The sequence below is a fragment of the Colossoma macropomum genome, unplaced genomic scaffold (genome assembly GCF_904425465.1).
Source record: "Colossoma macropomum unplaced genomic scaffold, Colossoma_macropomum, whole genome shotgun sequence".
Taxonomy (NCBI): Eukaryota; Metazoa; Chordata; class Actinopteri; order Characiformes; family Serrasalmidae; genus Colossoma; species Colossoma macropomum.
Genome location: NW_023494805.1, coordinates 19,256,648 through 19,283,826, shown reverse-complemented (window position 1 = coordinate 19,283,826; position 27,179 = coordinate 19,256,648). Strand labels below are relative to the sequence as shown.

General features: G+C 39.9%; 1 protein-coding gene across 7 annotated transcripts in view; it reads left to right on the top strand.

Annotated features, from left to right (window-relative positions):
• slc4a2a (solute carrier family 4 member 2a) overlaps positions 1–20,576 on the top strand; it is a 45,316-nt gene extending 24,740 nt beyond the window's left edge. For 6 of the 7 annotated variants that reach the window (XM_036596413.1, XM_036596414.1, XM_036596417.1 and 3 more), the window contains exons 3-23: positions 671–836; positions 1,556–1,839; positions 2,763–2,902; positions 4,152–4,381; positions 5,416–5,552; positions 6,851–7,031; positions 8,958–9,093; positions 9,203–9,401; positions 9,484–9,586; positions 10,434–10,618; positions 11,589–11,805; positions 11,920–12,123; positions 12,389–12,537; positions 12,636–12,830; positions 12,950–13,165; positions 13,300–13,389; positions 13,814–13,980; positions 17,046–17,299; positions 17,387–17,556; positions 17,825–17,998; positions 20,057–20,137. In XM_036596413.1, coding sequence (XP_036452306.1) covers positions 671–836; positions 1,556–1,839; positions 2,763–2,902; positions 4,152–4,381; positions 5,416–5,552; positions 6,851–7,031; positions 8,958–9,093; positions 9,203–9,401; positions 9,484–9,586; positions 10,434–10,618; positions 11,589–11,805; positions 11,920–12,123; positions 12,389–12,537; positions 12,636–12,830; positions 12,950–13,165; positions 13,300–13,389; positions 13,814–13,980; positions 17,046–17,299; positions 17,387–17,556; positions 17,825–17,998; positions 20,057–20,137 — 3,678 coding nt within the window. Of the gene's footprint in view, positions 1–670; positions 837–1,555; positions 1,840–2,762; positions 2,903–4,151; positions 4,382–5,415; positions 5,553–6,850; positions 7,032–8,957; positions 9,094–9,202; positions 9,402–9,483; positions 9,587–10,433; positions 10,619–11,588; positions 11,806–11,919; positions 12,124–12,388; positions 12,538–12,635; positions 12,831–12,949; positions 13,166–13,299; positions 13,390–13,813; positions 13,981–17,045; positions 17,300–17,386; positions 17,557–17,824; positions 17,999–20,056 lie in introns of all 7 variants that reach the window. The other variant, XM_036596411.1, reaches the window with a different exon arrangement.
• Positions 20,577–27,179: the final 6,603 nt, after the last annotated feature.

Below are 27,179 nucleotides of genomic sequence, written 5' to 3'. Positions count from 1 at the left end.
TCATGGATCCAATTAGTGGAGGTTGAGAGGCTTTAATTATGGTTCAGCCCTGTAGAATCTTCAGAGTTGTTTGGTAAACTTGGGAGTTGGGTGGAGTAGTTGACGGTAAAATAGTGTCGTAAATGGTCTGCAAATAAATGTGAAATAAATGGAATGCAGTTTTATTTATTTATTTCTTTGAGTAGCTCAAATGTCAGTTTTATTGTTGAGAAATGCAGCTGTTGCCATGTGCTTCTTATTTTGACCATCAAGTGAATGTTTTGTCTCCCTCTAGTCTCAGTTTCTGGCTACTGCATAGTCTTTTTCTGTCTTTACTGTAATGATTTTTTTGGGTGTGATTTCCAGTGTTTTGCAGCAGTTCTTTCTTAAAATAGATATTATTAGACAGCTAATAATTTCTGTGTGGAAGCACAGCCTGAGTCCAAGTATTCCTTTCCCTTTATTTGATTTTTTGATAAGCTTATAATATAGACATATCTCTGTACAATATATATTCCTAAATATATAAGTAAAGGGAATATAAATACATGATTTAAACAGGTGCGCACATAATTTACAGTTATTAGGATTTTAAACAATGAAATAAGCAGCAGAAAGTATAAAATTAGTTTCAGCATGTCAGGAGACTCATTCAGTCAAGTTTCCTTCACATATTCTTTTTTGCTTTTAGCCGGCTGCAGTACTCCTCCCCCCTCGACGGCATGCCGACGATGAAGACGACGATGATGGGGACCTGAATAAGACTCTGGGAGTTCAGCGTTTCCAACAGATTCTCTCTCCTGCGCCGCGAGTTCCCGCCGAGCAGCACCGTACCTTCAACGAGGAGGACTTTGAGTGTAAGAATTGCTGTAGTCAGCATTCCTCCTTCGTTACTGTGGTACATACCACAATGTGGAAATTACTGGGCGAGTCCTACAGTACTAGAATGAAAATATGTCTGTGTGCGCAAAGCCGTACAACTGTGGCATTCTCTACAGCATTGTAGGGTGCTTTTCTCAGGACACTAAACTGTTCATCATACCCACAGAATCTGGACAAAAAGAACGTAAAGAACATAGTTTTTTAAAAACTTAAATTATATTTTTTAATGAATATTAACGATCAGTTCATATTTTAAATAAAACAATTTATGGATCCCCAAAACTTTATTGGATTTGCCATAACAAGGTAACTAGACTATCTAACTAGACTAACATTCGGCAAATTAGACTAAGAAGTTAGGTTGGTAGTGCTAATATTAGCAATGTAGGCTTATAAAAATACTTTGTTCAGCAGTATGTCTGAAAGCACCTGCCAAATACTTGTGGCAAACCACCACAAACGTTCAAAATGCGGCGTTAGATAAATGAATAGATTCTAGGCTGTTAAAGGCGATATCGAATAACGAATCAAAACCCTGCCAGACGAGGTTGAAGTGTGGAAATCAGTTTATAGCAGGAGAACTTGCGGATGTAGGAAACTGAGAACTGCCTCTTATTGTTTGCAAGACTGGTGTTTTTGTAGTTGCTAATATTTGTCAAGATCCTGATGGTTGTGCTGTTTGTGCCATTCTCAGACCACCGCCACTCCTCACTGCACATCCACCACCCCCTTTCCAAACACCTGCCCTCCGAGGGCCGGAGGAAGAAGAGCGGACGTAAGAGGAAATCCTCCGGTCGCAGGAGGGGCTCAGCCAGCAGCGGCGGCGGCGGTGGCGGCGGCAGCACTGCCCCAACTATAGAGGAGGATGAGGAGGAGGAGGAAGGAGAGGAGGAGTCCTACAGCCAGCCAGATGGAGACGGCAACACCACCACTCCTACACCTGATACAGATACAGATGCGCACACGGACGCAGTGCAGGTCTCTACACAAGCTATGAGTACAGAGTCGCTGTTACAACAAAACCTCTTGGGGGGGAAAAGGGTAATAGTAGAAAAACTGCAGTTGTAGTTTCTTCCTTTTAATAATAATAATACCATTTTGGGACAGTAGTTGCAGATTACCACTCAATGTGCTACATCATTGACTTTAAAACTAAATTGTCTTTCAAGTATGGACACACCACCATTTTTGAGTATCAAATTTTGTGGCCGTTTTGTTCTATTTAAATGGGTGAACAGACTGCAGCCTATTAGGCTGTTAAACTGTTTATACTGTGCACTCTTCTCAAATAAGAGTTGTGCAGTTGCCATAAAATCTTGTTTAAAACTAACGGAATTGTTGGTGTTGGTGGATCCAGTTAGCGCTCAGCTCTAGCATTAACATGCTCTCTCCCTGTCTTTTGCACATGTAGTTGTAGGAAAAAGTTTGAGCGGCCCTTGAGCGAACATTTTCATGTTTAATGTTTAATTTTCACAGTATGTTGAGCTCAGCAGAAAAATAGAAATGGTGCATTAAAATGTGCAGAAAAAAATTAAATGTGCTCTCTGTAGAGGATGTGGTAATTTCTTTTCTTAGAAAATCAACAAAATGTGTAATTTGACCGAGGGAGTTCAAAAGTTTGTAAGTTGGTGGACTGTTGGGATAATTGCACTGACTTTTGTTTACTGAGAAAGAGTACTGCTGCCTGCACCCAGCCTGGCCCTAACTTTCACACCATTAACCAATGTGAAATCTTTTGGCTATTACTGTTCCAAATAAATATATGTTTTGGTCAGAAGTTTCACGTATTCCATCATGCTGGGGACGTTTGATCTCTACAGAGCTAAATATGTGGCCACACATGCGCACAGTGTGCAGTCTTGACGTTTCTGCCTCCTCTTCTCTGTCTGTTTGATTCACAGTTCTATATGTGTGATGAAGAGTCCGGGAGCTCCACTGTGGTTCGAGGTGATCTGAGCTCTCCATCACGACAGCTCATCATCGTTCCTGAGTCAGCCGTGCTCTCCAGCAGTAACACCCCAGAGGACGCCACCACGACTGAGTGAGTGCAGTGTTTGCAGTAACATGTCATGTCATTTTGTCATATTATAAAGAAGGCTGTTGAGATCTTTGCCATCTGCAAAACTGAAAGTGCTAATTTGCAAATAGTGCCATACTTCATACTAAAGTCTCGATTCGATCAACTGGACTGGCATAGAGTCAATCCAGGCACATTTTAATGCATTGGATGTCGACTAAAATAAGCCTGATCCACTTCCAATCCATTGTTTTATGTTCTGCTCTCAGTTTATGCTGCTGTCATTGAGGTGCCATGAACTGACGTTATCTGCAACCTTTGGCAATGTTTGCAGAAGTCAACAAAGCCATTTAAATATCTGAAATATGGAGCAATTTTACAGTGGAATGTGAAAAAGTGTCAAATATGCAGTTCTGGTGTTTCGACTGTGTCTGAACTTTCTGCCTTTCGTGTAAACAGAGCCACATAAAATGTGAGCACATGGCTGTTAAGTCTATTTTTTGCCATTTACTGCAAGCAACATGCCACCAATCCCATGAAGAGAATACTCCCTTGTGTCCCTTTTCACTTGCAAGTCACGAAAATGTTCTGCTTTACTGGTGGCAGTGCTGCTAATGGGATAAACCAGCATTAAACAGCTCATTCAAAACCAAGAAAAAGGAGCAGGCTGCTGTGCGCATGTTAAAGAAGTACTCATTTGAAATTGTTATTTCACGTTAATAGTCCAAGAGAACCAAAAGATATCAGTTCAGACTGTATACTACTGTGCAAATATCAAAAATGACATGTATTACTGCAGCAGTTTAAAGTAACTGGCGGCCAGATTTATTAGAGAGGTCAATCAAATCTGGTCATAAGCCAACCTTAATTACGGTGTAAAATAGTAGTTTATCTAAGGAGGCCAAAAGCAAAACATATGTATGTAATGTCACATTAGCAGTATAAATTAGCAGGCTAGCATATCCTACCTAAATTGTATGACTGTACTCTTTGACAAAGCAATTATCTGATGAGTGTTGGCAAATAATCGACATGAAGGTACTCAAAGGCCCGTTCCTTTCTGTGATGTCCACATTCAAACATTTCAGCTGTTTAAACCACCTTTGAGGCAAAATATTTTCAATGTGTCCTTTGAACCGTTGTTTGGAATACAGTTTAGAAAAAAAATGGTGAAATCATGTATCAGAATTTTATGGCAACAAAAGCTTTTAATGTATTTTGTTCTTACATAACTGAAAAACAGACTGATCACTGTGTCTTTTGACCTCTGTAGAGATGCAGACTCCGTGGTTATGCAGGCCAACGGCAGGAGATCCTCTGTGCCTTGTGTGTTCCCACTGGGCTCTCCTGAGGGCAGCTTCAAGCCAGGCCGCAGCTATGACCTGCAGGAGCGTCGCTGCACTGGTGACCTGACGGGCACTGAGCTCTCTCGCTACCAATACGTGCCCACTGACGAGAGTGAGGCACAGATGCTGGCCACTGTTGATCTAGATGGCATTAAGAGTAAGTAAGTGTGTGTGTGTGTGTGTGTGTGTGTGTGAGTGTGAGAGTGAATTGTTTAGTGCCAGTCCTATGTTTAGACGTGTGTATTTCTAAAATTTGGAAGAAAAATATGGTGACTATGAAGACTTTATATTACATCATATTTTAGGTTGTTCAAAGTATTTTTTAGAAAGCTTTGCACACTCTTGGCATTCTTTCAAGTAACATTATGAAGAGTTAATTGAGTTGCTTTTCCAGAAGGCTTAGAGGAAGTACACATATGCCGAGAACCTGTTGTCTACTGTAAACTGTTTAAAATCAACTTCATTGTTTCTCTTTGTCTTTAGAAACAAACTTCAAGTATTTAGTCATCAGCCTTTAGAGCAGGACGTATCACAGATGAGCTGTTTGTTTTCTTTTCTCAAACATGTTACGTCTGTTTCAAATTTGGGGCTCACTAATGTTTCCTTGTTGACTCTTGACCTCTTTTGCACATTTTTATAAAGGGTTGTTTTGACATGCAGTCTTGCGCTCTTCTAGAATAAATAATTTTCAGTCATTCTATCTGACCATCTGTGGCAGTGATTCAAGAATGTGGTCATTTTATAAGCGTCCAAAGCTGCCCACGACAACTGTACACACACTTCTACTTCTCTTTTGTTGTTGGGGTGTGTGTGTGTGTGTGTGTGTGTGTGTGTGTGTGTGTGTGTGTATGTGTGTGTGTGAGGGAGAGAGCTGTACACACATCCAATTCTAAATCTCTGACCGAACAATAGTTTACTTTGACTGTGCAGACAGAATGAAGTATGTTCTAACGTCAGAGGTTAGAGACGGAGGCAAGAGATTTGGTGAGCTCAGTTGATCAGTCCCGTGAGGGCAGTTGCAGGAACATTCAGAGGATGCTGTGTCCGTTCTAGCTAATTCCAACTTGATAATCAATACCTGGCCTATGGTATGTAATATTGTTTTAATTAGCAGAGCGTCCATTATGTAGATATGCTTCTAATGTTTTTAATGCACTCACACGCTTTCTTGTTTCTGTGTGTCTGTCCCAGGTCATCGATTTGAAGATGTCCCCGGTGTGCGACGTCACCTGGTCAGGAAGAGCAGTAAAGGTCAGGTGGTTCACATCAGCAAGGACCACAAAGAACCCAGCGGCCGCAGCCGCAAACTGGACAGAACCCCACACGAGGTGAGGCCCTTCTGGAGGTTACTCCTTTTCTCTGCAGCAGTGGTACAGCTGTCCTGCATAGTTAAACAGTTTCTTCTTGTTAGAAGAGCTTATTAATTAGTTAAATCAGCTGTGTTGGAGAAGGGGAAACACGAAAATACTCCAGGGCCACGACTGCAAACTATTGCCCAACACCGTGCTTTTACCTATGATTTCAAAAAGAATGTAATATATTTTACAGAGGAGATAAAAATAACACTCTCCTGAATAATAATGCTCTCCTTGTCCGATATCAATGGGTGTCTACACAGTAGTAGGGTATATATGTTGCCAGCCTGCAAGATTTGATCACAAGCTAGACATGTATGTCCGTTCACTTGACAGATATTCTTTTACCTTTATCGTGACTCTATATTTGATTAGTATTGGTATTTCTACCCTGTTCTGGTGCCTTCTGGTGGGTTCAGGAGAATAAATTCAAGTTGCATTGTCATCATGCTCAGTTAGTGGGTTAGGGCCCCTGCTGGACTGAGATGGCTTACTCAGACTGCTGTTTTTATCAGAGGAGATCGTGGCCTCGCGCTGCGGACTACAGCAGGGTCCGAATGGCCCGGCAGCTCAAGGTACGGCTGCTTGGAGCACGGCTGAGTGGATTGGGAGACCAATGGTTTGCTTAGGCTTGTATATGCTCACCTTTATTGGTTTGCTTCTAACCTCACACCATGACTTGAGTGTTTGTGCGTGCGTGTGTCAAGATGACTCTCAGCATGTTTTTGTGCCTAATGTTGTGGCTACATTAAGAAACTTTTACAGTCGTAAGGATTTATTTGGTAAGAGTATCAGATTCTCTTCATTTGGCTGAGTTGCAGCATGTTAAAATAACCAAAAATATGCTGTAATTTGTGCATAATACTTCATGGGATGTCTGTTGGTTTACTATTAACTGTGAGATTGTCTAACTAATATCTGCAGTGCAGAGTGGACTAGATGTAAAGACTTGATTAGTTCGAGCAAAAATATGAACTATCACATGATCTGAGGTTTCCACATGCATGGGTGTGCAGATTATCAGATGTTGTTTGTTTTGGGTTGTATTTGCCAGTTGTAATGAACTGGATTCTGATTTGGAATCCTGAAAATGCATCTTTAACCAGCAGCTTTTAGTCCTTCAGGCTTTATTCTATATCTTAAATCTCAGCACAGTGAAACCAAGGTAGATATAGTGACATAAACATTAGCATGTTTGTTAATAAATTAGCAATCCTGTCATTTGGCAGCACTGTGTGTGTATTAAACTGTCTGTGTGGGTTGATTCTCAGGTGTTTGTGGAGCTGAACGAGCTGGTGATGGATAAGAATCAGGAGATGCAGTGGAGAGAAACTGCTCGCTGGATCAAGTTTGAGGAAGACGTAGAGGAGGAGACGGATCGCTGGGGCAAACCTCATGTTGCCTCGCTGTCGTTCCGCAGCCTGCTTGAGCTCCGCAGGACCATCTCACACGGTAAGCACAAGGCTGGAGCCTAGTGAGCAGCACACACACACAGAACCCAAAGCCATAGACAGCTACGTCCAGTTATGAGAGTTTTGGGTATGGACTATGGAGTGGTATCTCTTCAGTACAGTGTTTCCCCTTCCTTAGTAGCAGGTGAGTAAAAGTGCATTAGGGTATTAAGATGCCTCTGAAGGTCTACTTAATTGACCTTAATACAAACATCAGTTCAAAAAAAGTTGGGACAGCATGTGAAACGCAAATTGAAAAACAAAATTTAGTCGTTTGTAAATCATTTTTGACCTGTATTTAAATGAAAACGAAGTACAAAGTCAGTATTTTTTATATGTATTCTGAAATTGATTCCTGCAACACGTTCCAAAAATTTGGGACAGGCAGTTTAAGACTAGGAATGTTGTTAAATGTTCGAAAAAACATCCTAAACAGGTGATACAGTCATGTGTGGCTATAAAAAGGAGCATCTAGGAAATGCCTTGTCCTTTACGAGCAAGGATGGGTCGAGGCTTGCCACTTGCCAAAAAATGTGGCAGAGAATAATCCAGCAGTATAAAGGCAACATTGTGAGCAATTGTAAGGATTTTAGGCGTTTCACGCTGTGTGGTGCATAAGACTAAGGGAAACCAGAGAAATCTCTGTGTGTAAAAAGCAAGGGCAAAAACTATGACTGAATGCCTGTGACCTTCGGTCCCTCAGACAGCACTGCATTAAAAACTGGCATGCTTCTATGACGGATATGACCACACGGGCTCAGGAATACCATGACAAAATGTTTTCAATAAACACGGTTTATCACTGCATCCACAAATGCAAGTTAAGACTGTGCTATGCAGAGCAGAAGCCATATGTCAGCAATGTCCAGAAACACTGCAACTTCTCTGGGTTTGAGCTTATCTGAAATTGATCGATTTACAGCAGAAACATATATTGTTGTCCGACAAGTCAAACTTTCAGAATGTTTATGTTAAATAATGGACATAGTGTTCAATAGACCATCCAGACTGTTACCAGTGTTAAGTTCAAAAACTGGTGGTCTGTCATGGTATGGGGGGTATTGGTGCATAAGTTGCACATCTGTGAAGGCTGAACACATTTAGAGCAACATAGTCTGCCTTCTAGATTTTGTCCTTTTCTGAGTAGCCTGAGCTTATTTCACTAACGCTAAACCACATTCTGCATGTGTTGCAGCAGAATGGTTATGTATTCAGAAAGTGTGGCTGCTAGATTTGCCTGCCTGCAGTCCAGACCTGTCTTCCCCTGAAAATGTGGTACATTATGAAACACAAAATACGACAGTGAAGATGTCATACGGTTCAGTCGTCAAATGATTTTTTTTTTGTCTTGTTAAAAGGAAAGTTGATGTAACATGGTGGTAAACATGCTCCTGTCCCAACTTTTTTGGAACATGTTACACATAGCAAATTTTAGACATGTATACTTACAAAAAAACCAATGAAGTTCATAGGGGAAAACATTTACATATTATTTATGGTGTTATTAGTTTATAGCAGGCTAAACAGAATTCACTGATCACTACTTTTTGTTTTTCTTAGCATTTCACATATCACAACTTTTTACAATTATGTTTTGCAATATTAAAAAAGTATTTAATTTTAAAAATTGCAATATGATTTTGGTTATATAAATATATAAATACGACACTTCTTGAAAATAAACATGATTAGAACTTAAAGCTTTGTGTTTTTTTATGCATTGTCTGTATTTACTGACTATAAATAGTTCCGAGTTATTTGGTTATTCGATGTGTTAACAATCATTCTTAATCAAAATTTGAGATTTTATGATGCAATAAATAGTTGCCTGAAGAATCCTAATTGATTTGAATTGTAAGGTCAGAGATTTTACACACCTGTTGAGTATTTGATTATGGGAACTGAGATTAGTTGTGTTTGTGAGCAGGTGCTGTGCTGTTGGACCTGGACCAGAGGACCCTGCCTGGCATTGCTCACCAAGTGGTGGAACAGATGATCATCTCTGACCAGATCAGAGCAGAAGACAGAGCCAATGTGCTCCGAGCTCTGCTGCTCAAACACAGGTTAACACCCACACACATACACATACACATACACATACACACAACAGCTCCCACACATTTGTGCTGTGAGGTGTGACTGAAACTTATCTGCTCTCTTCTCTCCTCTCAGCCACCCGACTGATGGAAAGGAGCACAGCTCATTCAACAGAAACATCTCAGCAGCCAGCCTGGCTTCTCTGATGGTCCATCACAACAGCAACAATCACATCGCCCCTCCAGAACCTTCTGCCACAGACCCACTTATAGCAGGAACTGGCGACTCCGACTCACAAACTCGCGTCGACATCGAGAAGAATGAAGTACTGCAGGTAGTTGCGTATGTGCGTGCGACTGAGATAGACTGCTTATGTGTTTATCTTTATATATAACTGGTCGTCTGTGTTTCTGCAGAAAGATACTTCAATGTCGGGCATGCACAGATCTAAATCGAAGCATGAGCTCAAGCTTCTGGAAAAAATCCCAGAAAATGCAGAGGCCACGGTCGTGCTTGTGGGTCAGTTGGCTTCCACTACATAACATTCCAAATAGGGATGGACTTTTCAACCCTTGTGTGGTGTTCATGTTTCTGTTACTCAGTGGTCTAGTGGACCCACTGCATTATTGGTTTATTGGTTAAACAGCCATAACAATTTATGTAAAAATACCAGACGTTTAAAATATCACAAGTGGCAAGTAGGGTTCTCCTTTAGCAGCTGTAGCCAGTCAGCAGCCTGTCCATGTTGTCCACACACACACACACACACACACACACACACACATATACATATATATATATATATATATATATATATATATATATATATATATATATATATATATATATATATATATACACACACACACTAACAGCAGGCCATGTATGAGGAGAACAGAGTGAAGGGACACAGCACCTCCACATTTTTATTCCCTGCGGGTTCACCCCAACACCACGTGTAATATAAATGTGTAGGGTGTGTACAGTGTGAAGTTATTAAAAATGTGTTTTTATATGTTTCTCACAGAAAATGAGCAAAGGTCATAGAGTCTGGGGTTGAAATAATAATAATAAATAAATAGCATCAATTTTTCTTTTTGCAAACATTGAAATTGGGTCCCACAGACCCCAACACCACACAAGGCTTAATAATTTTTGCTATTCAGATGTTGACATATTTAAATGAATAGTATACAGGTACACTAGTGAGAAAATACTACTACTACTTACTAAGAATATAAAAAAAACCTGAAACTCAGCTAATATAAAAGGTCATGCCTGATAATTTGGTTGATTTAGTGATTTGTGACGCTACACCAGGTGAATGGAATGATGTGATTTTTTTAAATGATATGAATCTCCACAGGCAGTGTGGACTTCCTGGACCAGCCATCCATGGCCTTTGTGCGGCTGCAGGAGGCAGTTCTGTTGGAGTCGGTTCTGGAGGTGCCAATACCAGTGCGCTTTCTCTTTGTCCTTTTGGGTCCCCCTATCGCGAACATGGACTACCACCAGATCGGCCGCTCCATATCTACTCTTATGTCTGATAAGGTAACTTTTGTGAAAGAAAAATGCATTTATTTATTTAATTAATTATTAAAATGCATGTACTATATGTATTAAATAATTTAATAATTAAATGGTGTATTAAATAATCAAAAGTACACAAGTTTACACTTTTTTAAAAACTTTTTAATGACCACTTAGGTGTGTTTAAATTACAATTGTAATTTAGATTGAATATATATTAAATGCGTTTAGTTGTGCTTTTGAGTGTGTTTGTAACAACTTAAGTTGCACTTATGCAATTTGAAGACATAACTCTTCTTACACTTGGAATATACTATAAATGAACCACTGGAGCTTAAATGCATTTTAATTTAGGTTTAAATATCACTGAATATACATTCAACAAATAAAATGCATTTATTTTGATATATTTGTAATAAAACATAATTTAGTATACATTTAAATATCTTATCAAGAATAACTAAACACAAATTATTCTAACTTAAATTATATTTAAGTAGTGTTGAAATACATTGTCTATCCCTACAAGTGTTCTTAATTGAAACAACTTATGTTGCAGTGAAGTCAACTTAAGTATTTGTTAAGACAGAAATATTGCTACTCTTGAAACATATTTTAAATGTATACTCTTGAGTGTCCTGATGGCCATATTTGATTTAATAGTTCGACTTATATTGTAACTAAAATGCAACAAAAATGTACTAAAGCATCTTTAAAAATGTAAGTATGCTTAAGTATGCTTCTTTTTCGCAAGGGAAGATGAGACAATTCATTGAGTTTAGCTTCACAGTATTATTTAAACTGACTGTAGCTTGATAGTAACAGTGCATCACAAGCTTGAAGTATATCTTATATCAAGTTAGACACATTTGGATGCGTCCCTCTGCATGACAAATACATGATCTTGTCTAATAAAACCACTGTTTCTTCCAATTTGACTGTAATTAATTTGCCTTTATGCCACTTAACCCGGTGTCTTTTTGTCTGTCAGCACTTTCATGAGGCAGCGTATCTGGCAGATGAACGGCAGGACCTGCTGACGGCTATTAACAGCTTCTTGGATTGCAGTATCGTACTCCCTCCCTCTGAAGTGGGTGGGGACGAGCTGCTCCACTCAGTAGCTCGCTTCCAAAGAGAGATGCTGCGCAAAAGACATGAGCAAGAGGTCAAGCTACAGGCCAAAGAGCCCAAGAGCCCTGAGGATGAAGGTACAACGCAAAGACACAGATGCAAACACTCATGTACACTTTTTTTTTTGTTTTGTGAGGTTTTTCCTCATTTCTGGTGATAAACTTGTAATTTTTTCCTGTACTTTTGTCCAGCTCTTTTGCCCCCATTTAAACCCCGAGATGATCCCCTTCGGAGAACAGGCCGCATGTTTGGTGGTATGATTCGGGATGCGCAAAACCGTTATCCCAAATACATCAGTGACTTCAAGGATGCCCTCAACCCTCAGTGCATGGCTGCTGTCATATTCATTTACTTTGCTGCCCTCTCTCCTGCAATCACCTTTGGAGGACTTTTAGGTTAGTTGGTTTGACATGTCGTGATTGTTTTGAGTGAAATATTTGCTTGTATTGTTTGACTGTGATTGCTAACGCTGGTACAGCCCTGCATATTTTGGTGTTTTCCCTGCTGTAACGCACTGGATCCAACAAGTCAGCTAATTACAAAGCCCTTCCTGAGGAATAGGGTGTGGTAGAGTAGGAAAAGCTCTAAAATGTCCAGGCCAGGGTACTCCAGGAACCACTGCTTTATGAAAAATCTTTTTGTACCTTTTCTTCCTTGCAGGTGAAAAGACTGGGGGGTTGATTGGTGTCTCTGAGCTTATCATCGCCACTGCAATGCAGGGAATCGTGTTCTGTCTGCTGGGTGCTCAGCCGCTCCTTGTGGTTGGCTTCTCTGGGCCACTACTGGTGTTTGAAGAAGCATTTTTTTCTGTGAGTTTCTTAGCATGCTCTTATATAACCATTCACCTGCACCTTTAACAGCTTTCCTTTGCAAAATCCTTCACACAACTGCCTTATGTTTGTGGTAGTTCTGCAAGTCCTATGGAATGGAGTACCTAACAGGCCGTGTATGGATTGGGTTTTGGCTGGTCATCATTGTGGTGCTTATGGTGGCTTTTGAGGGAAGCTTCCTGGTACGCTTTGTCTCCCGCTTCACCCAGGAGATCTTCTCCTTCCTCATCTCCCTCATCTTCATCTACGAGACCTTTGCAAAGCTTTTCAAGGTAGAAACTGTCCATAATAATAATAATAATAGTAGTAGTAGTAGTAGTAGTAGTAGAAACAATAACTATAGTCTATAGTCTTGAAGACATTCTAACTGCCCTCATCTCTTCTCACACAGATTTTTAAGGACCACCCTCTTAGGCCCTGCAACAGCACAACACCAAACGACACCACACCGCAGTTACATAGCAACTTTAGTAGCTCTGCGGACACCCCTGGGAAAGTCCTGAACCAGCCCAACACAGCTCTGCTGTCGCTGGTGCTCATGTCGGGAACCTTCTTCATTGCCTTCTATCTGCGCAAATTCAAGAACAGTGCCTTCTTTCCTGGCCGTGTAAGCTGCTTTTTGCATCTCAGAAATGCCTCAGTTTTGTTAATGGATAAGATATGGAGAAAACACACTAAAAAGTGATAGTCTAACTATTACATTATTATTAATTTATAAAATGCATCTCTTCTGTGTCTAAGCTTCGCAGGGTAATAGGAGATTTTGGAGTTCCTATTGCAATCTTCATCATGGTTTTGGTGGACTACAGCATAAAAGACACCTTCACCCAGGTGAAAACCCTTTATACCCCATTTTCATACATTATTTCATCAAAGTTCACATTGGTTTGAACAATTAATCGTTTTTGTATCAAAATCACCATGTGAAAGAGCTGCAGTTTTCAGATGTCAAGAGCTGCAGTTTTAATTATATTCTACATTATTGCCAATTTTAATAACATCCTGCATTATTAGTGGGAAAATATGTCAGTTGAGCACACTACATTCAGTGTTTAAGTCTGATGTGTATAAAATAATCGCATTTAAATAGCAGTCACAGTATTAGATAGTTTCCTCAAAATGTTAAGCCCTTGTTTGCATCATAGTTGGCTAAGAGAAGTTGAGGTTGAAGAGAGCAACATCCACCCTCCAACTTTAATTGATGCCTTACTTCATTATGCTCTATTTTACTAGAATTCCTCCTTTCTCTCCACAGAAGCTGAGTGTGCCTGATGGCTTCAATGTGACCAGCCCAGAAAAACGTGGCTGGGTGATCCACCCACTGGGCTCTGATGGCCAGTTCCCCATCTGGATGATGGCTGCCAGCATTCTGCCTGCCCTGCTCGTCTTCATCCTCATCTTCATGGAGACACAGATCACCACGTGAGCCACTATCCCCTTCCATCTCATGCGTGCCTTGATTTCTTTAATAATATCCGCTTGTTAAGACGTGACCTGCTGATACATCACGTCCAAGTCCAAGCCTCTACTGTGTTGGCTGAGGCTCTCGTCTTTTCAACGTGCAGCAGTACTGTGTCCCTTGATGTTTGAATAGAGTCCAGAAACTACTCAATCGCCATTCTGCTGCTTTCCTTGCAATGAGAAGGAGAAGAGGAAATGGATACAGTTTATAAGGTAAGTTACAATTCTTAAAGGAAGGAAGGAAAACAAAGTTTGGCGCCAGTGGGCCCATAGCCTATATCAAGGGTATCTGCAAAGGGCCAGTTTGGCTTTTGTCAGTGGATGCTAGTGTTAGCAAGGTTAGGTAGCTAATGTTCAGGCTCACTGGCACCAAACACTATTTTTCCTCATTCATTTAAAAATTGTAGCTCACCTTATCAACTGCAGCCATTTCATCCTCTTTCTCATTGCAAGGGAAGTGGAAGAATGACAATGAGGAAGAAGAAAGGGAAAATACTCTCCACACCAAGGCACTCTTTAAATTAAAATTATATTGACATGTCCTAGCTGAACTGTTAGGAAATGCCCCTTGATTCCAAAGAGCACTCACATTTTAAAGCAAAGATTTTTCAATACAGAGCACGCCTGTAACTACCTTTCTAAAGCTTTAGAATGACAGTTGAGTAGTAGTAGCTCAAATTTCAATGCCTGCTCTAAATCCACTTCACTCCCCACGTGAACTGTGAGAACCAGCTAGTGACAAGAGATAGACATTGTCACTTTAGATTCATTAATGGCAGAATGAGAGGGATTTGTACATTGCTGTTTAGACATACACCGATCAGGCATAACATTATGTCCTTGTTTCTAAGCTCATTGTCCATTTTATCAGCTCCACTTACTATATAGGTGCACTTTGTAGTTCTACAATTACAGACTGTAGTCCATCTGTTTCTCTGCATACTCTGTTAGCCCCCTTTTACCCTGTTCTTCAGTGGTCAGGACCCCACAGGACCCTCACAGAGCACGTACTATTTGGGTGGTGGATCATTCTCAGCAATGCAGTAACACTTGCGTGGTGGTGTGTTAGTGTGTGTTGTGCTGGTCTGAGTGGATCAGACACAGCAGTGCTGCTGGAGTTTTTAAACACCTCAGTGTCACTGCTGGACTGAGGATAGTCCACCAACCAAAAATATCAATAACAGCATCCTGTGGGCAGCATCCTGTGACCACTGATGAAGAACTAGAGGATGACCGACACAAACTGCACAGCAGCAGATGAGCTATTGTCTCTGACTTTACATCTACAAGGTGGACTGACAAGGTAGGAGTGTTTAATAGAGTGGACAGTGAGTGGACACAGTTTAAAAACTGTGTCTGATCCACTCAGACCAGCACAACACACACTAACACACCACCACCACGCGAGTGTTACTGCGGTGCTGAGAATGATCCACCACCCAAATAGTACCTGCTCTGTGAGGGTCCATGGGGCTCCTGACCACTGAAGAACAGGGTAAAAGGGGGCTAACAAAGTATGCAGAGAAACAGATGGACTACAGTCTGTAATTGTAGAACTACAAAGTGCACCTATATAGTAAGTGGAGCTGATAAAATGGACACTGAGCATAGAAACAAGGAGGTGGTCATAATGTTATGCCTGAGCAGTGTACCATTTAAAGCTGGCCCCTCCAGCTCAATGAGAGAGAAAGCAGTCGTGGTCGATTAAGCTACAGAGTGAATGAAGAGAGGGAGTGGCATTAGCGAGAACAAAACAGTGAATCAGTGAAATAAAGTTATTTTTTGATTGTTTCATGGCAGTTACGTTCTAAAGCACAAACATGGCGGCAGCACCTCCGCACAACTGTGCGTGTGTTTACAATGCAGATCATTGACGTGGCAATGTAAGTAATTTAGACCTGATAAACCTATTCAACACACATGAAAAGAAATTACATTGGTGGGATGTCCAAGTTTGAATCTAATCCAAACCGTTCCCTTTCATTATCGTAGTGATTATTTCATTGCTAAATCTAACCCCTGCCCCAGCTCTCAGAGCCACAAGAGCCAGTTTAGGCTTCATCCAGTGGAGGCTTGGACCAGGACGCTGAAAGGTCGATGTGTCATGTTTTAACAAACAGGTTGGAGATGAAAGAATTAAGACATTTTTTTAACCCTCAATGCTGCCCCACTAAAGAAAGATGTGATCATGAAAGTTCACAGGTTCCATTGTTGTTGTTTGCTTTTGGGATCTGAAGGAGCGTATAGAAGCGAAAGGAAGCACGTGAACCAATCACAGCACTGTGTCTTGCATGGTGTCATCTATTTGTTGGCTCTAAACATCCGAACCAGTTCATGAAGGAGTAGATAATCAGTCGATGAGCTGGATTAGGTGTGTTGAGGCAGTTAACCGTTTCAGGTCTGGTTTTGGGTTAGCCTAAGGTGTGAATTGTAGGGGTGGGACTAAAAGTCATCAGGCTAGGATTTGCACTGATAAATTAAGGACTTGCCAATATTCCATCACACGTCATTAACCTTTTGACCTGTCTATTTCAGGTGCGTACTCTACGCATGCACCTTTTCACTGGTATCCAAATGGTGTGTCTGGCTGTGCTCTGGGCCGTTATGACCACTCGTGGCCTCGTTAGCCTTTCCCGTATAGAAGCGAAAGGAAGCACGTGAACCAATCACAGCACTGTGTCTTGCATGGTGTCAACTATTTGTTGGCTCTAAACATCCGAACCAGTTCATGAAGGAGTAGATAATCAGTCGATGAGCTGGATTAGGTGTGTTGAGGCAGTTAACCGTTGAATCTATATAAGATAGTGGGTCCCCAGGAAGAGGGTTAAGAAACCTCTGCTCTAATTTGTTCTTATGCTTCTTTGATTACCATTTCTGATTTTAATTTTTCTGATTTTTCTTTGAAGTCCTTTAGTTCTCTGTCACTGTATCTGATGTGCTGTCAAGTTCTGTTCTATGTTTGTAAGTCTCTCTCTCTCTCTCCCTCTCTCTCTCTCTCTCTCTTTCTTTCTCTTTCTCTCTCTCAGACTGATTGTAAGTAAGAAAGAGAGGATGTTGGTGAAGGGTTCTGGCTTTCATTTAGACCTGCTGATCATTGTGGCTGTGGGGGGGATTTCAGCGTTGTTCGGCCTCCCATGGTTGGCTGCTGCCACAGTGCGTTCTGTGACCCACACCAACGCCCTCACAGTCATGAGCAAGGCTGTCGCCCCTGGTGATAAACCCCGCATCCAAGAAGTGAAGGAGCAGAGAGTGACTGGACTTCTTGTAGCAGTTCTCGTTGGTAGGCTTCTTTTTAGTATTGGTGCTGAAAAAGGGGGGATATTTGAGGATGTAAACACTAATCACGTCTTTCCCGATGTCTCCACAGGTCTCTCTATTGTGATTGGAGACGTTTTAAGACAGATCCCCATCGCTGTGCTTTTTGGCATTTTCCTGTACATGGGGGTGATGTCGCTCAACGGCATCCAGCTGACTGAGCGCATGATGCTGCTGCTAATGCCTCCTAAATACCACCCGGACCACACCTACGTGCGCAAGGTCAGTCACCTTAAGGGCACGGCTACCTCGCCACACTGTCCACACATAGTCAATAAGTACCATGTTCTGCTTGCATGATAAAGCAATAATGATAATTCGATGTCGTTACTTTGTGCTTTTCCTTTGTTTCAGGTCTGGGTTTGGGTTAGCCTAAGGTGTGAATTGTAGGGGTGGGACTAAAAGTCATCAGGCTAGGATTTGCACTGATAAATTAGGACTTGCCAATATTCCATCACACGTCATTAACCTTTTGACCTGTCTATTTCAGGTGCGTACTCTACGCATGCACCTTTTCACTGGTATCCAAATGGTGTGTCTGGCTGTGCTCTGGGCCGTTATGACCACTGTGGCCTCGTTAGCCTTTCCCTTTCTGCTCATCCTTACGGTGCCCCTCAGGAAGTTCCTGCTCCCACGGATCTTCAACTATCGCGAGTTGCAGTGTGTGAGTTTTCCTCTGGTCCACTGCCTTAGAGAAACCTTTAGATAAAACTAAGACTGTAAAAGTGCAATTGTGAAGTGTTGTTCACATGGTCAGCAAGTACTGTTGTGTATTTGTTTAACTTAAAACACAGGGATTTATAAAGCTGTTTTTATATGTTTTATATGTGTATATCCCAGGAAGAGCAGACTTCTTTAAAATGTTAAATGTTTGAGCAAGATTACTAGTTGTTTTTTTTTTTTTAATGTACACATCTGCTATGAACTCAAACATTTGTTTAGAGCACCACTGTGAACAACTCAGCCAAAAGTGATGTGAGTAAAAATATTACAACTTTATTCTGTAGCTGGGGTTGTAACAGGAAAGTCTGGTAAATTGATGCAAACACAATTGATTCAAAACAGTCCTTTGGTGAATATCACTGGCAAATTTATTTTGACTAAAAATAGCACAGCAATTATCAGCATGACGAAACTGAAAAATATTTTATTTGAAAAATATAAAAAAGTAAAATATGACATCTATAATACATTTGATTTGAAGGTATATGGGGGAAATTGTTACTTTAGGAGGTTTAGTTGAAATACCATGTTATAACTAACACCCCCATGTGGAAGGCATACTTTTAACCTTCTAACTCTCACTGCTACATGGTTTATATGCTTCAAAACTGTGCTGTATTGCAACCACTGAGAAGGTGAATAAATTAATATAGGTGTGAATTCTGTGTCTTAAAGACACAACTCTGTAATTGGAAAAGTGTATAATGAAAACAGAAATACTTTTAGGATATAAAAGCAGTTTTCATTATAAATCTTGAAATATGTCAGACAGCTGTTAGACTTCATAGATAATGTGGCTAAGGTAAAATGAGAAAGTGGCTAGAAGCATGTTTTACTTCAACATGTTTAACTAAATTTTAAAAATCTGTTACATTTAACACCGTGTTAGGTTGTGCCCCACTCTCTTTTGCATACCGTATGATTGCATAAACCTGTGGTTCTTCAGAGTGCGCCCCTTTTTTAGGGTTAAAAATATTTGCGCCAGTTTGGCAAAAAAATCAGCGGTGTGTGAATTTGCTTCTTTAGTTTTGCGCTGGAACTACGAGGCTAATGTAGACAACAAGTAATGGTAGCTTATAAGCCACCAATTACCACTGCACAAAGTGCACGCCTAAATCGTCATTTTGCTAATTATAGACAACAGTGTGCCATACAGTTTCAGAAAGCAAGTCTATTTAAGGAGAGATTCAGTTAATTCATTAGTTCGTACAGTGCTGGTACTTACTGGCTACATTAGTGTTACAGCTCTTACATATTTTTGTTGATTGACTACGTTTGGGGTATGGTGAAAAAGGTGTAGGTTTTTTTTTTGTACTATTCCTTTAAACCCCAGCTATGATCATATTGAGTGCGTTTACATGCACTTTATAATCCAATAACTGCAGAAAATAAGATTTTGTCAGTAATCCGATCAACACGTTTACATGCGCTTGAGTAATCAGATAACGGGAAACTCCAGGTCTACATGAGTCAGGCAGTAATTAGATTTCTGCTTTGCAGCCAGCCAATAAACAGAAGACAACGTGGCATAAACGTAATGTAAAACTCGAACTTTTTTTTTCTTTAAACATTGCAGCGCTTTACCTGAAAATGTGAACATGCATCATGTAAAAGATGAAGAATATTTAAATCCTTCGTTTCATCGAGCATCTAGTTGGTTTCAGCGTCACTCCGAAAGTGTTTTGCTGCCATCTTGTGGCAACATTGCTTGCTGATTTCCGGTACCGCAGTCTGTTTTCGGACGTGCGCAGACTGAGAAGTTCGAAAGAAATCTGAGGAAGAGTTACATGCACTGAGCTGAATTCCAGCTCTCTTAATCGGATTTCTAGACCTTACTCCGATCTGAGAAATCGGTGTATGCTGTTTGCATGACCATTTCAGTAATCAGATAACTGCAGAAATCCAGTTATGATCTGTATATTGAGTGCATGTAAACGCACTCATTGCGACCTCTTAAACTATGTCATAACATTCCAAATTTTGTTTGTTTTTCTCACAGCTTGATGCAGAGGACGCAGAGCCCAAGTTTGATGTAAGGGAGGGACAGGATGAGTACTCGGAGATGCATATGCCTGTGTGACCATGTCCAGGTTGCCTGCTGGTCACTGACACACTTCTTTGCCAGAGGGGTCCAAAGATAAATCGTCATTCTCACTGAATTGGTAGAATCACAGACATTATCCTGGCTGTGGAACAATCACAGTCACATCTTTTACTTGCAATACACATCACGCACAACAACATTCTGACAAGTCATCTCACTAAAGGCTGTGCCAGATCAGATCAGTCACTGCAGTCCTGCTCCCAGGAGCATGAGGCTCATGCCTAAAGAGTAGTTTTTTAGCTTTGTCTTTATCTTTTTTTTTTATTATTGATGGAAGAGCTATATTTATATCTGTATTTAACGGTTCCCTGAATGTCTGTTGCAAGTGGATCTTATAGATCATATAGATCTTACAGAAATTATTTCTTGTAACCAACATTTTATTCAAGATGGTTAGTGTCCCTGTGCAGTGTGAGCTTTGTATGTTTGTGTTGTAAGTGGGAAGCGAAACCACCAGGTAGCTCATAATGTCACATGAAGCACTTTATGACAAATCAAATGCTTTTGCTACTGTCTACCTTTAGTGATATTTTCTTTTCATCTCACATAAATCAAGATGGAACAACGTAGACTGAACAACTATATGAATATCTCCAAAGACATTAAAGTAGCAGAGCTGTTTCGGGACGCTCCTTTTTTGTACCACACGTAAAAAGCACTCGTTATTTTAACTCGGATGTTTCTTCGTGACTGTATATGATGTCTGTCGTGAAAAAATATGCAAAGCTTTTGACTGCAACACACGGTTATCTTCATATTTAAAACCAAATGTATTAAAAGACCAGTGTGTTAGAGCTGTGGTAGTGCTCTACAGTGAAGTCAGCTAATCACTAAACATGAGAAAGTCTAAATATTGGCTTTTGCTAGTGTCAGTATGGGCAGTAAGTGTATTGTGTTTGTGACAGTCGCAGCGTTTTTACTATTTTATGACACCACACAGCTTTGCTGAAATTAAATAATTAACATGCAAAGCACCAAAGAGGCCTAACAGCTGAATGCTTAAGACTGAAATAAGTGGCTGCAAAATAAGAATAGTGTAATTGATTCATTTCAATAGTAGCAGTGTTTTTAATAGTCTGAAGGAGTATAACTGAGAAAGATAAGGGAATTGCCAGTTAGTCCAAATGATATATTTTAAAGGGGACTGTGGCATACATCATTCCGATAACTGAGCAATTTCTGTTAATTATTAGAGATTGTTTACGCGTCAGTAGGTCCTGACTGATTTGAACACTTGTGGCTGATACCAATACCAATTTTAAGGGTCTTAAAATTCCAAGAACCAATAAAATTGGTCGAAATATTTTCATATTTACATTTTAGATTTTCGATTTATACTACAGTTGTAGTTATACAGTGCTTACTGCTTACTGATATGCTTGGTACGTCTCAATTATCACACTTAAAATCAAACAACAGAAACTTCACATATATTTAAGCACTAGTGGTGGAGCTATGCAGAATTCTTTGCGGTTTTCTTGTTTTTGATTAGTTCTTTTCATTAAAGTGCGTATAAAACGTTTTCACACTAAAGGTTAGCTTGGGATACATTTCACGTGTTATTGTAACATTAACCATGATGGTGTTTTGTGTTCAGGTTTACCAGTTTAAACATTATTGCTGTCAGAAATTTAAACTTGCATCCTGATGATGGTGTTATTATTTATTGGCACGTTACTGGTGATGTTTATGGCGACACCAATGAAACCACGAGTCGTCAATGTTGGCTGAATATTGGCTGATTATTGGCCAACTGAAATGTTGGTCGGGCCCTGGTAGTAGATTCGTAATATTTCAGCTTTATAAATGATGATAGGCCTCAGAGCCAGTTAAGCTATTAACAAGTCACATCTGTGCAACGATAAGTCATTCATTTAATATGCTGATCTCTGAATTTCTGTCTGTAGTGTTGTGCTTTTCCATAAAAGCAGTTTAAGCAGCTTAAAGAAGCAGCGAAAAGCTGAAATTGAAAACATCTATGCATTTTAAAGTTTTATTTTGTGTCTTATCCGTGTTGTAATTCATCTGTCTCTCTGATTTCACACTTTGAAAACCTTTCGCTGGGCAGAAGTGTGAGGCAAAGGAAAAAATGTGGATTAATGATTAAAGGTGCAGTCTTTTTTTTTTTTTTTTAATGGAAAAATGATTCGCTTACATTCCAGCTAATCCAAATGATTTTTTTTATCTAAATGTCGGACAAAAAATTTGATTTTTTTTTTTTAAATAGTAAAATTATATACTTGTGTATTTCCCAGTTACTGCCTGAAGCGTTTGCGTTACAACCACCTGAGCTCACGTTGTAGTGCCTTTAATATCACTTTAAGACGTGCCGGAAGAAACTGTGTGTAGTTGCTTTTGCTTGACGCCAAACGAAAGATGATCGCACAAATGTGAAGCAAAAGTGACCTTGTCTGATCCTGTACGGATGATGTGAGAGAGAGAGAGAGAGAGAGTTGAGCTGAGAGACTGCTGCAGTCTGTCAGAATCACTACCACTAACTACTCTGTGTGTATGTATACACAGTGCAAACTTAATAAAGCAATTCAACATTCCTTTCCATGTGTGTGCCGTTCTTTTAGTGCATTTACACTGTTTCCAGAATAAACCATCAGTTCAATCTGGTACTGTATTTATAGCTCATGTTTAATATCCATAGTCATTTTATATTGTGATGGATAGGTATTTTTGAAGGTCTTTAAATAAACTGTACTAAGGCTTGCTGTTGTTGCATAGTCAAATTGCGCAGGTAAATGCACTCCGTGAAAAAAGACCACCTACGTACATAAGTGTTTTGCTGTGTAATATGGTGGACAAAGTACACAAATCCTATACTTGAATAAGAGTAGTGATATTTTTGATAAAATATTGCATTTATTAAAAGTATAATGCTTTATTTGTATTGTTTACTTTAATTACAGTACAAAAGTACTTACTTTTAAATGTATTGAAGTATCAGGAATATACGTAAGTACATTTAAGGGTATCTGCTTATAAAAAGAAACTGCTTTTCTGAAAGCTTGTCACAGCTGCATAGTTACTGTACTGGCTGGTATTTAGGAGAGGGATTTGGTGAAAAGTGTGCTATGATTAGTTTGATTTATTTATGAAAGTGCATCATATTCTTTTGGACATTATGGACAATCTAGTTTTCATTTCACAGCATCTTGCATAATAAAGTAGAGTAAAAAGTAATATATTTTACTGTCAAAAATAGTGCTGTGATAATAAAATGCTCAAAAAAATAGAAAAACTTTAAGTACCAACGTTTGAAAGAAAAGTACTTGAGTACAATAATAACTTAATTGCCCACCACTTTATTAGAAACGTACCTTTTAGCTTCACCTTGCTGTTTGTACGATTAGAGACTGTAGCTCAACTTTTGTTGTACAATTTGTTAGTCGTCCTCTGCTCCAGAGATGCACAACTCTGGTCCTGGAGACTTTCCTGCTCATACACACCTGAATCAGCTCATTTGTTAATTGCCAGGTGTGGTGGGTGTGTTGAAGTAGGGGATCTATCAAACAGTGTTGAACACAAACCCTGCAGGGCTGGAGTTGTGCACCCATTCTGTAGTCCTACCATATTAGTGTCCAGTAATGACTGTGGTACAGATGAGCTATAGTCTGTAACTGTGACACCGTGGAGCTCTTAAAGTGATCAGAGTGGAAGGGCAAGGCAGGTGTTTCTAATAAAGTGGATGGTGAGTACAGACACTGCTGTTTAACAGTAACATTCATGTCTAATTTCAAGGAAACCTGCTGCCACCTGCTGGCTGAACAGTTCATAGCATATAGAGCAGATCTGTTAGCCAGCAAGAAAATACAAAACAAAATGTATAAGATTCATTGTTTAATTTACTGAGCTTTACAAAATAACTAAAAGTAATAAAAAAAACTTTCTCATGTGTTAAATTGAAAAAAACAGACAGAATGCAGTGGGACAGAAATTATTGTCCAAGGACAACAAAATCCTCAGTGGAAAAACTAGTATATATAAAAAGACACTGAAATGTCAAAAAGGAAGAACCTCAATGCACTGGCCTTAAACATGGCTATCTGAGCTACATCTAGACTGCTGTTTTTGGATGATAAGAGTCCAAACATTTTATCCTTGTGGGTTGAACTGAAATTTCTGTAGTAAGTAAACTAACAAATTTAGTGCTGTTTTCCTGCTGTTTTTGAGAGAGAAGTGACTGAAGTCTTTTTGGAGCAAATTCATCCCACTGGCCACTGTCTGGTCAGTACCGTTTTAATGCAAGTCGATTGCGAAGTAATGGAAAATCTTGGAATACTCTTTATTCTAGGATGGTACGACATGCTTTTATTGTCCAAGCATTTAAAGGTATTCTGCCAAAAATTCTCTGACACCAGGCTGAATTGTGGAAAACTTGGCATTATTAATATAATGCTTTATATATATGGACTATGGTAAAGATGCACGATGATATCAGAATCGTATCAGTACTGGCAGAAAACTGATTAGAAAATTACCAGACAGATTAGCTGATATTTCAAGATGATATTTGATGGCGTATTTATTGTACTCTGGAAGAGCAGAACATTTGCAGGTTAATATGCTAAAATGTCTCCATTTAAAACAATCTGCAAATCTCCAAAAAATTGCTTAATGATAATCAAGGTAGATAAAGTCCTATTTGATTTTATGAATGTTTATGTATCAGCAACAGCCAACAATATTGATACCAGTGTATCCCTAGACTACGGATTTCCAATGTGGATTGTCCTTCGGCCTAGACTTTCCTGCTCTGTCAGATGTAGTTCAGCTCAGGACTCAAAGGATTAATAATGAGCTGAGGATCTGAATTATAGAAAAACCCTAAAATGTGCTTTGGATCACTCATGATTTGTAATGAGTTTATGACTGCTGAGCCCTGCATGAACCCATCTTTTGAAGCTGGAATCCTGTCCTACACTCATAACACCTCACCATGTACTTGTAATTCACATCTTGTATACATCTGACACAAACCAGTGTGTCAGGGTGCCAGGGTGCAGTTGAAATTGGACAATGTCTGTAGTAAACATGGTGAAATAAATACAACCGAATTCTATGACCACTCCACAATGATGATTCATTCTAACCTATTAGTGCCATTCAGCGTTTCAGAGGGCTGAAACTGGCAGTGCAGGTGGGGCAATGTCTTCATTACACCCCTTTTACTGCTACTTATGCAATTTACACCCAATTATTCATGTGAAACAATGGCAATAATATACAAGACTGATAATCTACAAGAATTAGAGTATCAACTTGGAGACTGCAAAAACAAGGAAACAAGCAAATGACAATAGGCCTCATTCACCAATTTCTTCCTAAGTTTTTTTTTTTTTTTAATTTGTTCTTGAGAAAGGTCCTAAAACAAAGTCTACATCAGATTCATGACGTGTTCTTAAACTGCCGAATTGTTCGCACCTTTGTGCTCTTGAGTGTGTGTAGATTCCGTTCTTACCTAAGAACAAATCCCAAATAAGAAAACATTGGTGAACGTCAGAATCTATGTGAAAATTGCGTAAGTGGGCTTTAAGAAGAAATATCTTCTTAGGAACAGTTGTTGAATGACGACCATTGCCATTTTTATCCACTTAAAATGGAATTGCACTGATTTTCAAAACGTCTGCACATTTAAATCACTGAGATGTAAACAGTCATTCAGTAGTCTGTGTGAAATGTTCCATTCCTGAGAATACCGACTCAAAATTGTTCACAGTGGTGGTGATTAGAACCAGATGTCCAAAGTGTTTAAGTAATGTCTCTAAAAGCTCCCTCACAGAAAGTTTTTACACAAAATGGTCATGAACACGCAGCCTGATGCCTGAGGCATTGTTTTATGATAGTTTTGCGATAAAGTTTTGGCTTGAATCCATTTATGGCAAAAAGATACATCCAGGATGTTCTCAGGTAAAATGGTACCTGAAGAGTTTTCTTTTGGAATTACCACTATTATATACACTGGTCGTTTTTGGATAGTAAATAAAATGGCTATACCTGAGCTGTAGACATCAGGACCCCTGGTTCCTATCACCCACCACTGTAAGGAAATTCAATTCGGCAAGTTTCTCTACAATGAACCACTTAACATCAAACTACTCTGAGTGACTTGATTTACATTTTCAAAGACTAAACTGTGCATTACTCATGTAAAGTAATTTGAATATAAGGGGGCAATAAGATCCTAGTTAGGCCTCTATTTGATCCAAGTGCCACTGTGACTTGTAGGCAATAAAGATGCAGGGATGAGGCCTGCAACTCAACCACATACTAGATACAGCATGCAATCAACATATATAACAGATCCTGCTCTCACAGACTACATCACTAGTAGGTATTTTCATTGCAGTGCTTTAGTTTTCTAACGTGATTGAGGGGTCTCAGGCATGGAGAGGCAGATTAAAGGGGTTGACTGGGTCTTTAGCTCCGGCTCAGTGGCTCTTCCTTTAACACTGTCTCCACCTCCTCCTCCTTTTTTCCTGTGCCATTGGTCAGCCTCACATAAAGAAACCCAGAGACACGGCCGTTGCGGCTCAGTGCCACCTCACTGCCAGTGTGGACAAGGCCAAAAATGTACAACACACCACTTAGATCGCCTTCAAAGGGATTTTAACCACTGATCAAACCCTCGCCATGGACGCAGCCCTTCTATTGACATCTGTCTGGACAGCAAACGGGAATGTAAAAGCTCAGCTCATTCAGTCTGCCTTGTTATCCGACCTGAGGGACGTTAGTGTTTAGTAGGGCTTTTATTTGGGCTGCGAGAGACGGGAATGTGGGCGCCTTAACTAATCGGTTTAGTCCCTGAAGACGGATATAAAGGCTGGCTGTAACCGCTTTCAAACCTTAAGACTCTACCGATGTTTTGGGGTTTTTTTGGCCAAAAAACGGCCAACCACAAAATGTCGACAGTTAAAACCTAGTGTTGGACTCTTATCACTGTGTGGGTAACATGTTTAACGCTGAGTTTGTGGAAATGGGTGTTTGTGCTTGTGCTGCATTATTGTTA